The sequence below is a fragment of the Poecilia latipinna genome, unplaced genomic scaffold (genome assembly GCF_001443285.1).
Source record: "Poecilia latipinna isolate Pla-1442-1.1 unplaced genomic scaffold, P_latipinna-1.0 Scaffold861, whole genome shotgun sequence".
NCBI classification, from domain to species: Eukaryota; Metazoa; Chordata; class Actinopteri; order Cyprinodontiformes; family Poeciliidae; genus Poecilia; species Poecilia latipinna.
This window is the reverse complement of record NW_015113477.1, coordinates 162,034-175,689: the sequence shown is the minus strand read 5'-3', so window position 1 is coordinate 175,689 and position 13,656 is coordinate 162,034. Positions and strand designations below refer to the sequence as shown.

General features: G+C 41.8%; 2 protein-coding genes across 3 annotated transcripts in view; one reads left to right on the top strand and one right to left on the bottom strand.

Annotated features, from left to right (window-relative positions):
* The window catches only part of r3hcc1 (R3H domain and coiled-coil containing 1), a 15,931-nt gene extending 9,981 nt beyond the window's left edge, over positions 1-5,950 (top strand). Inside the window, exons 2-8 of one of the 2 annotated variants that reach the window (XM_015048136.1) lie at positions 2,032-2,169; positions 2,360-2,906; positions 3,160-3,332; positions 3,817-3,887; positions 3,975-4,070; positions 4,142-4,249; positions 5,559-5,950. In XM_015048136.1, the coding sequence (XP_014903622.1) occupies positions 2,032-2,169; positions 2,360-2,906; positions 3,160-3,332; positions 3,817-3,887; positions 3,975-4,070; positions 4,142-4,249; positions 5,559-5,590 (1,165 nt within the window). In that variant the 3' untranslated portion in view covers positions 5,591-5,950. Of the gene's footprint in view, positions 1-2,031; positions 2,170-2,359; positions 2,907-3,159; positions 3,333-3,816; positions 3,888-3,974; positions 4,071-4,141; positions 4,250-5,277; positions 5,366-5,558 lie in introns of those variants that run through there. The other variant, XM_015048137.1, reaches the window with a different exon arrangement.
* Positions 4,306-13,656, bottom strand: part of loxl2a (lysyl oxidase-like 2a) — a 28,280-nt gene continuing 18,929 nt past the window's right edge. Inside the window, exons 6-14 of the mRNA XM_015048135.1 lie at positions 13,311-13,494; positions 11,413-11,564; positions 11,161-11,328; positions 8,685-8,850; positions 7,625-7,865; positions 7,270-7,385; positions 6,966-7,102; positions 6,583-6,694; positions 4,306-5,467 (exon numbers count right to left, since the gene is read on the bottom strand). Of these exons, the coding sequence (XP_014903621.1) occupies positions 5,397-5,467; positions 6,583-6,694; positions 6,966-7,102; positions 7,270-7,385; positions 7,625-7,865; positions 8,685-8,850; positions 11,161-11,328; positions 11,413-11,564; positions 13,311-13,494 (1,347 nt within the window). The 3' untranslated portion in view covers positions 4,306-5,396. The remainder of the gene's footprint in view (positions 5,468-6,582; positions 6,695-6,965; positions 7,103-7,269; positions 7,386-7,624; positions 7,866-8,684; positions 8,851-11,160; positions 11,329-11,412; positions 11,565-13,310; positions 13,495-13,656) is intronic.

Sequence of the window (13,656 nt, the reverse complement as noted above, 5' to 3'; positions counted from 1 at the left end):
GTATTTGTACTTTTACTTAAGTACATTTTTTGAGTACTTTCTCCACCACTGCTTTTACCCCTGGTTATGTTGATTAGGTCGTTTTTATGTTACATGAGTCGAATCTGTTTAGCTGTATTCTGTCTTTCTGTGAACATATTGTTGTACAGAAAAAAAATTACAAATACACTGTATATTGTTTATGCAGTAGCATACGGCGTAACAAATGGGGGTTAGTTTGAGACCCCCATTGTCTCAAACTATTGGTGGTCACACATAAGCTGTCATACATACAGCTTATATATGACATAAGCTGTACCTTTGCATTAAAGCTGTTTATTACAGAAATAAGTAGAATAACAAAGAAAATAACATAGACACAATGGATTATTTTTGAGGAAAGATCAGATATGGTGCTGTTTGAAAATGTTTAATAAATCAGAACAGATTCCAAGCACAGATTTGTTTCTGCCTCATCACTCCCGCTTGTTCTATCCTATTTACAGGAAAATCAGCATGTTACACCAGTCCTTGTGCGTGTAACATATAGTATTTAAGATTCACATTTTGAGTTGAAGTACTGAAATAAGTGAACATTTTTATTTCATTATTATTTAAAGAGACACACCTATTGTGTTTTAAAATTAGTAGTTTATGAGAAGGTACGACGTGCACTTATTCTTGATAAGTTTTTGTTTTTGGATTTTTGACGTTGCTTTTATTTTGAAAGAAACATGCCGGATATGTCGTTGCTCCCACAGCAAGAAGGAGGAAGTGGATAAAAGCAAACATGTCTTATTCGGGTTAATATGGTAGCGGGTCATTAAAACATGCTATTTCTGTTCTTTTAACATTGGTTAACCGTAAGTTAAAATAAACATTTGGCTAAGCTATTATTCATTCAGGGCCGTTATCCAAAGTATGCTAGCTCTCCTCTAGTTTTAAATGTGTTCTTAAAACTATAAACGCAACGACAAAACTAATTTTTCTGTCCTTGACGTTAAATTAGCGCAATCGGAGCTATAGTTTTTAACACATCCGACGGTTGATATCGACGGTTGAAATCTGCATTCAACTGTCGAATGCAGACTGTTAAAACAGCTGTGATATTTTAGCTAGTTAGATCAATGGTACGTTAATTACGACTGTTCAGACCAATAAAAATTCAACAAATAGTCTTCGTTTCTCTTGGTTCACCCTGGCGTTTCCTTGTTACGATGGCATTTATCTCCCAAAGCAAGAAAATCAGTTTTTGCATCATGTTTTGGATGATCTGGAAACATACCAACAGAAAAGAAGCCTTAAAAAGTAAGTAGTATAGCTTGCCTCCTCTACAACTAAATAAGCTCGAAGCGGCTTCAACGCTCGCATATTATGGCATCAATTCTGTATCACTTCAGATTCCCCAGACGACTGTATACTGCAGAACATCCGACATTGTGACCCAAAGAGGGCGCTGTTAAGAAACTAAACTGAAATCCAGATGGTTACTACTTTGATTGCCTTTATCAAAAAATCTGACCATATTATAATAATAATAATAAAAATAAAACATTTAAACTTCAACAAAATCTTTAGGCTTATGGTGTAACAAAATGTTGCTCTATGTTGCCAGAGAATCGTTATATATGTAAGACTGAGAAGAAATATTTCAGACAATTAATACAGGGGTTCCCCAAGGTGTAGAAAACCGAGTACTGCTTACTCTGGCTTTTTACCTGATAACTGGTTGGTTTCTGATTTTTTTTCCCCCCCTGTTCCTGACTCAATCAGAAGATTGAAGTTCCTGGCCTTCTTATCACGTCCTCTGTGAAAATGTCAGCATTTCGAAATGCATGAGCCGTTATCCACTGATTTACTTCTGCTCATTTGAATTGTTTGGAAAGCACTCATAACACAGAATTTACATAGTGAGATGTATTTAGTAGGTTTTTGATGTACTTTCTTGTGTATGACATCCATCCCTATAACACTTAAGAGATCCACTTTTGCATTACTTTAGAAGCTGACATCTTTTTTCCGTCTGCCCTTTGTGTGTGTGTGTCTGTGCAGCGTGCTTCTGTTCCCCCCATTACCCAGCAGACTGCGATACTTGATTCACAGGACAATAGAAGACATACCAGATCTCACCACCTTCTCTGTAGGGGAGAGCTGGTGCCGTAGGGTGGTGGTCTGCCCTTCTGAGCTCAGGTACACGTCTTTCCTTTTTAAATATATGCCTCTGCGATTAGTAGTGAAGATAAAGGTGGTTCATATCATCAAGAAGCAACACCAGGCAGCTTGTCTGTGTCTTTTTGTCTCTTTTTGATGTGTGAAAATTGAGACAGGTTGTTGAAAGAAAATCAGGGTAACCCAACTGAAGATGTTTGTTTTTCTGTAGGGCTGAGTCAGAGGAAGACAGTGATGTAGAGACCAGCAACTGCCTTTCTGAAGAGCGCCCTGGCAGCAGGGTGGTGAAGGAACCCGACGTCAAGGCGACGCCTTCGGCCCCGTCACAAAGCCGAACACCTAAAAGGCCGGACCAGCCCCTGTACCTGCCGCGAGCCGTTCGGAAGAGGCTGTCTCTGCAGGACTCGCAGGGCTCAGCTGCAAACAAAGACATAAAAAGTTCTGCTCAGTGCTGCAGAAGCTCTCTTTCAGAGTCTTGTTCTTGCCCCAAGGCCACAGAACAAAAAGTTTGCTCGGCCTCCTCTGCACAGGAAGCCTGTGCCGCCGACGGTGTAACTGGGGTGCCTGAGAGCGGTTCACAGCTTTGTCCCCAGGAACAGACTCAAAAGTCGGCGCTAGGGCTGGATGAAAGCGAGGCGGTCATCTGGGACCAGTCTCTGTCCTTCGCAGAGATGAGGTTGGAGGAAGCAGAAGGAGAAAACCTCAACAACGTTCAGGCTGAGGATACAAGCACAGATACAGACGATGTAACTGAACAGGTAGGTTGTAGGTCTTATTTTAGAGGGTTTTTTCTAAATGTTTTTTATCATTTTTAGCTCCCCCCCACAGATTCTCTATAAGACCTAAGTCGGAACTCCAGAACATTAATAGTACTTTCAGCCAGAAGAAACATGTTGGCAAATGCTAAAGATTTTCTAAAAGTCTTCCAGCAGCATGGGAAATGTAAGAACCTCAGTAGTTACCTAATCATGAGGTGCTTTCTGCTGTTTTTTTCTTCTTCTTCTTTTTCAGATTAAGATGCATCTTAAAGAGACAGGCGTCTCTGTTGAGCTTGTTCACAATGATTACGCAATCTATGAGAACGTGTTTCTTAACTCGGATGACTTCAGCCATGTCATTGAGATTTATGACTTTCCATCTGTTTTCAAGACTGACGACCTCCTGGATGCTTTCACAGAATACAGGTGGGATTATAAAGTTATGATCCAGGTAGTACTCCACATATAAATAATTGCTGACTGGAGGGGTAGAAAAATAATTTTTCAGTGCTGTTTTCACTTCCTTCTTGATAAGAGTTTTGACAACTACGTACTTTTACTTTTTCACAGCTATGCACTACTTTGCGTTGTTGGGCTGTCGCATAAAACAGATTGAAGTTTGTGTTTTGGGTCAAGAGGTCTGAACTCTCAAATAGACATTTTCCAAAATGGGTTCAAATTAGTGCTGCAGCATATCACACATTTCTCATTATTGTGATATCAGTGTGCAATATTCGTATCACAAAGGACTTTTTAGCGTGCAATAATTTGTCTGTTTAAGGATCCTGATTAGTCTCAGCCAATAGTAGAAACTCGCACTGTGCACTCTACATTGTATCCCGCAGATAGATATAGCTGTTTATTAATTTCCTCCCTCTCTCTTCCTCTTTCTCCTCCCATCGCGTCTCAGTGACGGTGGAATGAAGATCAAGTGGGTGGACAACACACACGCTCTGGGCGTTTTCTCCTGCCAGGCGGCAGGTCAGAGCTTTTTCCACTGTACACTAAACGTGATGAACTGTTTGAACTCATGGTGACTGAGGTCGGTGGCGGTTGTCTTGATTGCAGCGCACCACGCCCTCTCCATCTGCCACCCGCTGCTGAAGACTCGAGCTCTCTCTGAGGGGAGTAAAAAAGCCCAGGGCAAGGCGGTCAGAAGGGCAGGTAGGACGCTTTGAGCTACAGTTTTGGTGAAATCTCACTAGTCGAATTAAATGTTTTGTGTCCTCTTCAAGAATTTCTCCAGCCGGTGAAGGAGCGTCCCAGGACAGACTGCGCAGTGGCCAAACGGATGGTGACCAGAGCTTTAGGCATACCGGGAGGCAGACTGTACAGATATGAAGGTGAGCCAAAATGTCCACACACACACACACACACGCGCGCGCATGATTGACACACGTTGCTTTCAACATGTTTTTATTTAAAACCGTTATGCATTTCCACATCCACCTCAATATATTAAAACAATTAGCAACTGAAAGGATCCTTGTAAAATGAAGGATTGTTACAGTTCTACATTCAAACATTTACAAATTCATTGAGAGGCATTTTCACATACAAGCGTGGCCATTACAGTAATTTCACAAAGGCACCAAAGTCCCTGATGGAGATAGTTCAACAAGACATTTAGAAAACAGGCGCAGATCGGAGACGAGCGTTTGGTGAAAACAAGCGACCCCTTCTCCGTTTCTCTTTTGTTCCGGTTTAATTTATGAAGGAAAATCCCTCACAGACATTGGAAATCGCTGCAAGAACTAATTCCAGACAACCTTGGCTTCTGTTGAACACGGCACTTCCAGAGCAAAAAAAATATATATATAAATTTTGACTTTTATTTTCCTGTCATTTAGAAGTGGATACAATTTGTCACAATGTTTAGCTAGTTAAATCCAATCCTGACAACAGGAGTTTTCCCGTCTTGACAGGAACTTACTTGCCAGAGGCTTTGGCTCATCTCTCTATGATGAATTACAACATTTGGTTTTGCGTGTGGAGGGAATGTCTGGACTCTTAACAGTTTTAATTTATACAGCTGCTTCTCATCACAGCTGCTTGGGATAAATGTACAGTGTAAGATTATGACAATACAAATTCAGTCACTACTTGCATTAAGGAACATGGTGTCTGACTTTTGGTTTGATGCACTCCACACATTATAAAGCTTTGGTTTCCAATGCACTCGTCGCCACACTTGGTTTAATAAGTTACGTGGCTTTAATTCTCATTGCATCATGAGCACCAGGTCAAAATAACACTTTCAAGAACAGCGAGAGACTCTAAAACACACAGTTATGTACAACTGAATGGGGGGTAAATGCATTTACTGAACAAGCAGCTCGTTTTCCTATGGAGCTGTTGTTTATTGTACCAGCTGAACCCTGAGCACAACGATGATCCAGCACTGCTCCAAAGATGCAGCGTCACACAGCTCCCTCTAGTGGTTGTCAGAAGATTTCCTAGTTCCGTCCTTGTGATGCGCCCTGCTCTGGTCTACCTGTGTGACAGCTGGTTCGTCAGCAATCCGGGAAACGTGTCCTCTACGTCTGAACTAAATGTGCCACCTGTGAAGACAAAAATAAAAATCTAAGAAATTCACCCCCAAAAAGGCAAGTTTTTGACCCAACTTTTTCTTCTGTTTTTTTGTTTCTACAGACGGACTGGACAGACCCGTCTCCCATCAGTAGCTCTGAAGAGCTGCCTCAGATTTCTGTAACTGAACCCAACTTGTGGTAAATATTGTTCACTTTTGGCAACACTAATAAGGCACATATCTCAACAAGGATGAAACGGATATTTTGGTCATTTCAGATGGGTCCAAAGTCTCAAAACGTTTTAAATTAAACTCTATTGCATGTTGGTTTCACCTGAAATATGTTCAGTTGGCAATATTTAAGATTGACCTTTTTTTCTTTTTGTTGTCCTGGTGAACGAGAACTGGTTGCACAGTGTGAGTGATAAGTTTAAAAAAAAAAAAAAATTTTTTAACATATCAAAGACTTGTTCACAAAGTAATTTTCAGGATTTAAAGAAATATTCTACGTTTACCGATGGTTGTGTTTTTTTTGTTTTTGTTAAAACTGTTCATAGTCTTTAACAAAGATTTAATAAGGGCAAATTACAAGGTATTCTATATGTAATATTTATTATTCCCCCCCCCCAATTTACAGTTTACTAATTGTAGTTTGAGCCACAGTTATTCCTAACTGCGCTATTGTTATGAGGACCAAAAGTGCCACAATTTATTAAATAAGTGTTATAAAGGATAAGATGCCATCATTTGATTGTGGGACTTTTGGCCTTCTGTTTTTATGTCACCTGTTTTTTGTTACCGTTTTCATAATCTTTGAATCTTTAAAGCAATGGTCAATCAATGCCTGACAAAGTATTGAATTTTGTATTTAATAATAAAAAAACACTCCATCAGCTTCTATTCAGAGATTATAAATCACTTAGTTTGTTCGATTGTGTGCTTCTGCACTACTTCCATCATTCAGCTTCACTGCCATTCACTGAATTGCTACAGTACTGCATGGTCTCATGAAAACATTGACACTGAATATAATATTGTGTTTTACAAAAAGGAAATGTGAGAACAAAAAGCTGGATTTGTATAAGCAACATGTCATATTTTGTGACTTATACCACAGTCCAGTCTCGGAGGAGACGTTGTCCTCACCTATATGACAGTTGTAGGTCCATATCCGGTGTCCGTCGTAGCGAGTGCGGCACTTCATAATATTGTTGGTGAAATCGGATTCTGCAACCTCGAAGTTTGGGTTTATCACGACCTGAAAGAAAGAACAGTGTCAGAGTTAATAGTATTGGTCTCAAAAGAGGTTTATCTGCGATGGTCGACCAGATAATATGTTTAGTGTTCCTTAAGAGCCTTCGCTCAGTTGTGTAACATGTTAGACGGTGAACGGAGGAAAAAAAAAAAAGGCAAATGTGCAGAAAGAGGGTCTGTCTGGTCTATAGGAGACAGCAGGCTGATCTGAGACCGACTTTTCCACCAGAAGTTGAATATTTCATAAGGTGAGACCAACAGAGCGGATGTTGTACCTGCAAGAAGTAATCTCCCGGCTTCACGTCTGTGATGTCGATCCACTGGCAGTCGATGTCGTGCCTGTACGTGTCCCAGCAGCCGACTGTGATGCCCTGAGAGCCAAAGTTGGCACATTCGTACCTTTTCTGTATGCCTAAATGTCAGAGCAGATGTTTACAGTTTGTGTCAGAAGGATCGGTTAAAATAATGCTCATTTTAATCACGGAGATCAAACAGCACGACGGCAGAGTATTTCTTAAAGGTAGTTTCAGTGTTAAAAAAAACATCCAGAGTCTCTAAATTGTAAAACGGAGAATCTACCTTCATCACAGTGGGTGTCCTCCAGACAGAAGCTGGCTTTATGTCCCTCTGCTACTTTAGTCCCGTTCAGACTCAGCAGGTCATAGTGGGTGAAAACTTCCATACTGTGGTAATGTCTGGATTACACAGGGACACAGGGAGAGTTTAGACATCCTGAAAACAGGCACATCTAGGAGCTTTACTAAATCTTTTGAATCTTTCAACAATCTGTTAAGAAGATCTTACTAGTTTTGCCCAACAACAATTTACCTGATGTACGTTCACGATTCGTAGTAATAGTAAAACTAAATCAGAGTCTCCGAGTTGTAACAAGGTCAGAAGTACAGCTGCACGGCGTGTCCAGGTGAGGTCTCACCTGTGACACTCGTGCCAGACCCAGGACTGCGGCGACGCCCGCGGCCTGAAGTCCGACAGGCCGTTGTTCTGGATCTGGGAGGAGAAGCGGAGCAGCCGGCGGTAGGAGCTTGGGTCGGCATTGTCGGCGGTGCTGGACAGACAGCGCTCCTCGTGGGCGCACTGCAGAAGGTACAGGGGCCGGTCCTCCAGGTACGTCGTCTGCTCCACCACCTGAGCACTGAGGACCAGGTCTGGGGCCGCTGGGAGGACGACAGCAGCATGAGCGGAGTCCACAGATTCAAGATTGAGTTTTTTTTTTTGTTTGTTTATTTTACTACTCTCCATCACAACAACTTTGACATTTTTTAAACAGCAACTAAACAGGTTTTTTTTTCTACATACAGGCACTTTCAAAAATATTGAACTTTTCTCATTTTGTTACATTGGAAACAAACTTTAATTATTGGCAATTTCAATACAATAAACAAACAGGAAGCACCTCGTTACATGAAGGGACAAATGCATATGGTTCAAAAGTATTGTCCAAGTAAAAATCTGGAAAGTGTGGCATGCATTCTTACATATTTTTAATTTGTATTCCACCCTCTGCAGCAAAAGGTGACCCTACAAACTTGAGTCAATTACAGTTGCAGTTTTTTTTTTTTGGGGGGGGGGTTAAGTCTCTTCCACCTTTGCGCATCTGAAGATTGAAATGTTTGGCCATTCTTCTTTGCAAACTAGATCAAGCCCAGTCAGATTGGTTAGAGAAAGTCTTTGAAAATATATCTGTCATTCTCAACAGGATCAGAAGGCTGAATGGAGACGAGCGCCACAATATTTTAATGAAAATCCTTCACTACTCTGTCACCCTATCACAAAGTCTCAATCAAATTCATCGAGGTTTGCGGCTGCAATGTGACAATCAACCAATAATACCATTTTCCCGTTTTTAGCCACATGTTTATATTTTATCCTAAGGTATTAACATAAATATGAAATGTATACTCTCTGAACACATTTCAGAAAGTATACATTTAGTAAATGAAACATGAACGTGGTGTTTTTGTTCCGTCTCTTACTCTGAGTGCAGGACACTCCAGCAGCGAAGCGTCCGCCTCCTTTCGGGCAGCTGACGTGTTTGCCGTGGTGCAGACACTGATCCAGAGTCAGCTCCGTTCCCGAACATCTCACGCCGCTCATCAGCACAGGGTCGGCCGATGAATCTCCCTCCCAGTACCACGTCTCCTGAGAATTTCAATCAGAAATAACGCGCCGTATAACTAAACAATCAAGATTTAAAAAAAAAAAAAAAAGATAAAATGCATTCCTTAGCGTAGGCATAAAAATTAAAAAAAAAAGCAGTTTTCCTGACTTTTCAGCTTCAAGAAAAGTAACAGTAAGAGCTTATACAAATGTAGCCATTTGATCAGTTCTTGTTGGTTAAGTATGCAAATAGTTACATAAAAAAAAAGAATGGGACTAACTGTTTAAATCCAGGCATAAGCCAATCAAGTTTTGTTCCTGGCAACCATGCTGATTACCATGAGGTGTGTGGGGTTGTTTTGGATACGATGACATAGATGCATTATAAAGCAATTATCTAACTGTTGGCACTAGTCCAATCAAATAATTTATGCCCACCTTCCTCAGCCCCTCCCCGCCTACAGAAAGTAAGGAGCTGTGCAGATGTTCTCCTCAGCCCTGACTCAGCTTTGTTGCACAATTTTGCAGACCTTATGGAAAGCCTGTGCAAGGGAAAAAGTCAGACTTTCCACCAACGACCATGAAAGTGGAGGATACAAAAGAAGCTGGCCTGGGGGTGGGAGGGGTGATGCATATATTTGCTGGTGGGCTGAGGAGAAGAGCAGATATGCAGAAGTGTAGATTTAAGATCGCTGTCACATGTTCCATCTGGTGGTCAGGTCCGCCTGGAAAACCACCGGAGCAACACGGGAACTAGACTCTAGTGGGTCTTAAGAGGACCTGCTCTGCAGTAAAAAACCACACAGACGAGAACTTTAAGTTTGGGATAATTATCTGGATGTGGATTATGCGTGGCCTGAAATTTTAAGTTGGCACAGAGGTGCTCTCGTCGATGTAGAGCGTTCGCCGGACCTAGTCGAGGCTCCGCTCATAAAGCTGCAGTTATCAACACTCCTCCCTGTAATTTTCTCGCATACCTTCCAGATTTGGATCATCTGAAGCCATAAATTCTCCAACATCTATAAAGTAGGTTCATATACAGAGCAAATCGTCTGGGTGTTTTGCTCGGTGTCCTTTCACCTCGTGACATAAGAAGGAATCAATCGGGACAGAAGTGTGATGCTGTTCCACTGTTTCCATGTGTTTTTTTTTTTTTGTTTTGTTTTTTTTTTTTAAATTAGAGGCTCCTTTACACTTCAAAGATCTGCTTGCATTTTTCTCTAAAGTCTTGCTGAGAGGCTACACTCTTAAATCTGCCATAGGGTTACCTCCATTAACCAACCTTCTCTACTTACAACCTGGTTTTGATGTTTTTTTTTCAAAACAAGTGGCATCTTTATTTTTGCCCCCCTGGGATAAGTAAAGCTAATTAGAGACGGAGAGCTAATGCCGTACACAGTCGCACCAAACAGGCTTAAACTGGGAAGAACCGGCAGGCTGATGTAATCTCATCCATTTCTTTTGTGGCTGTAACCCATCATCATCTCCTGCCTCCAGAACTGCAGCGAGGTAAATCTGTTTTATTAGCATTACTTTATGGAAACTGATCACGCGCATCTCATGTTATTTGATCCTTTTCTTCCAAATTGGAGGCTCTTTTTTTATTTTTACAAGATCCTGGCTGTGTTTTTAAGACATGTAGAAGAATATCTCCTCACAAAGACATCGTGGAAATAGCAGAGAGCAAATGGGACCGTATAGGACACGCATCTGGAAAAACTGAGAATTCCTAACAATGATATTAATGTCAAAAGTACAAAATTGTCCATTTTTTCAGGTCTATTCTGACGGGCAGAATTCACTTTAGAGCTGTTGTTTCCAGTCCTGGTCCTCTCAACTCACTGCCCTGCGTGTTTTAAGCGTTTTTCTTCTTCCACGCTCCCGTCGTCCGCAGGTGTGTCCAAAACACAAAGGACAGTGGATTTAGAGGGCCAGGATCAAAAACCACTGCTTTAGATAATAAACCGAAGCCTGCACACACTTTTCTACTGAAGGAGAAAGAAAAAGGAGAGAAAAAAGTTATTTCTGGCCAGGACCTGTCATACTTCATAAGAACTGCAGAACTCCTAGGAAGTCCTCATGTGTCTCTGCAGCATTTCTTAGTGTAGTAACCACTTTTAGCATTTGTTGGCGACCGCACTTGGAAAAAAAAAATGTTCTGCATGAATAATGTATCAAGAAGCTGCAAGAAAAGAATTATGTCATTATTTTCTTGCAGCCCTGGGAGGGAGAACAGATTTCTCTGTTGTAGGAGGATGGATGGGGGCAGGCTCATCGTATTCAGAGAAAAACACAAGCAGGTTAGCCGAGAAGCTTTGCGTTTGGAGGAGAAACCAGAGTTGGAGAAGTCACCTGGAAAGCATGGCTGGCGAAGCCCAGGCCCAGCTGCCTGCACACCACCACCGCCTCCATGGTTCCCCAGCTGTCGCTGCACACCGAGCCCCACACCAGAGAGCCGTTCCTCTCCGCCAGGACCTCCACACGACCCTCATAGGGGTTACGGCCGCCGCTCAGCCGGAGCTGGGCAGAGAGACGGTTACGTTTGCGTGTCGTTCAAAACACATTTTCTTTAAAAAGCACCAACCACGTGGAGTGAAAACTCACTCGGCTGTGGAAGCCCATCGCAGGAACGTTGCACCTGACCGCGGCGTCTTCCTCGTGGCTGCAGCCGATGGAGTCCTGATTGAAGTAACACTCGGTCAGAGACTTTTCAAACCCGGAGCATTGCACCTCGTTCATGTGGACAGCGCCCACTCCTGCAGGACACAGCAAGCGCACGGGAAAGTCAGCACTCTACTCAGGAAATGACAAAAAACATTTTATATATATATTCAATCTTTCAGCACCTGTAACTTTCTTTCGAATTAAGTTAAATCTGATATTTTTGTCACATGATACCCCCAACCCTTCCCTTGTTTTTCAGACAGAATGTTCCATAAAGGGGCAGATGAATATTACACTGCAAAGAAAACAAGCAGCTCAGCTATGACGGACAAAAATGAAACTCTGAAGGGTCATAAGAAATACTGCCGCCTCCCCTGAAACATCTGTAATTGCCCTCTCCAGATGTTCTCTGGGCTGCACCCCGACATTCAGCAAAAGGGGGCGCCGTCTCCGCATTAGGCTGATTTGTACAGCTGATCAGTCACAACGTCTCGTTAGTGGCAGGATTTACTGACATTTGTGTACTCCGCTGAAGCTTCTCAAGACAAACTGTTTCCAAGTCTGTGGGGTGAAGGTTGTAAGGCGAGAGGTTAGCTTGACCAGGAAGCCCTGAAACGGCCTTGTCCGCGCTCCAACCCAGAATTCCTCTCCTGAAACTCATAAAACATGTTTTCTTCCCTGGAACATTTTGTGCACTCCTCTGTTTTGCTTTGAGAAAAAGGCAGAGGGAGGGGGGAAAAAATACTACTTTTCCTGCAGCCGTATGAATTTTATAAAGCTGTGGGATATTGCATTTCACAGATTCAGTAATGGGCTCGGTGTGTAAACACCGATGTGCTGCTCCATACGTTCTCTATTGCGTTTATGTGCTGACTTCAAGTCTAGACGGGCTGAGGTGAGACAAAAACAGGTGGTGATGCAGCAGCCAAAGATAAGGTGGAGGTGAAGGTTGACCTCTCGCATTTTCACAGCTGGACATACAAGCTCCTCCGTTTCTGGTAAAGATCCTTTTAAAAAGACATTTGTTTTCAGTTCAGCAGAATAATCTCTAAAAAAAAAAAATCCAACCCTTTCTTTAGATTTAACGTGGTGAAGTACAAAATTAATCAGTGGTGGGGAAAAATAATGGAACAAAGAATAGAACGACACATAGCAGCTAATAAAAATAGGCACAAATACATTAACTAAATTTATTTTACTTTTTTTAAGCTAATCAGGGTGTGAGGAAACTTTTACACATCTGAGACTTCCTGCTTTCCTGGTGTAAATATGTGAGATTTATGTTCTCTCTTCAAACTACTCTTCAAAATGGGAAAGCATTTCAGGTAATGAAAGTGTGCACTGATCCTTGGAAGGAAGGAAGTGGCTCCAAAAGTAGCTACTTGTCTGAACTTGATTGTATCTACAATCAAAGTGAGAATTAAAAAGTTAAAAGCTGGATGAGGAGTCAAGCTTATCTCACCACTCCGAACAAAAAGAGTTGTTTTTTTTTGTTTGTTTTTTTTTTATTCCCACAGCTCCAAATTTTGTGAGAAATTAACCGTAACAACTATTTCTTATAAACACATCTTTGGGGTGCTAGTAATTACAAATTGTACAACAGGATGTTTCAAATGTGAAAGAAATGAACGTTTTTGTGTTGTTTTGTTCTTTTAGTTTCAATGCTTACAGACATTGAAGTTTAATAAAATATTACTTTGGAAGTGCTCATCTTAAATTCAGTGGGTACATACATATATATATATATATATAAAAATTATGTTGGTGTTTTCTTCAACATCAGCTCATGCATATTTTGCAGCATATAATGGCGTCATCGGTGATAAACTCCTGGTTACCTTGACCCATCCGGCCTCCAGTCAGGGCCTCTTTGGCACTGCCAAAGCCCAGCTCCCGACACACCACGGTGGCTGCTCTGATGTCCCAGTTATCGTCGCAAACGGTTCCCCACTCTCCGTTCTTCAGCACCTCCACTCGACCCTCACCTATCATAGCCCCGCCTCTCAGGCGCACCAGGGGTTGCTGTGGAAACATCACACGAAATAAACAAGACTGTGGATATGTTGCAGATGGTGAGCATTTAAATGATTGCCTGCAGTGTGTGTGTGTGTGTGTGTGTGTGTAGGGGGGGGGGGGGAGCCAAAAACAGGAAAATATTGGGGAGGTGGGTGAATTGAGAACAAC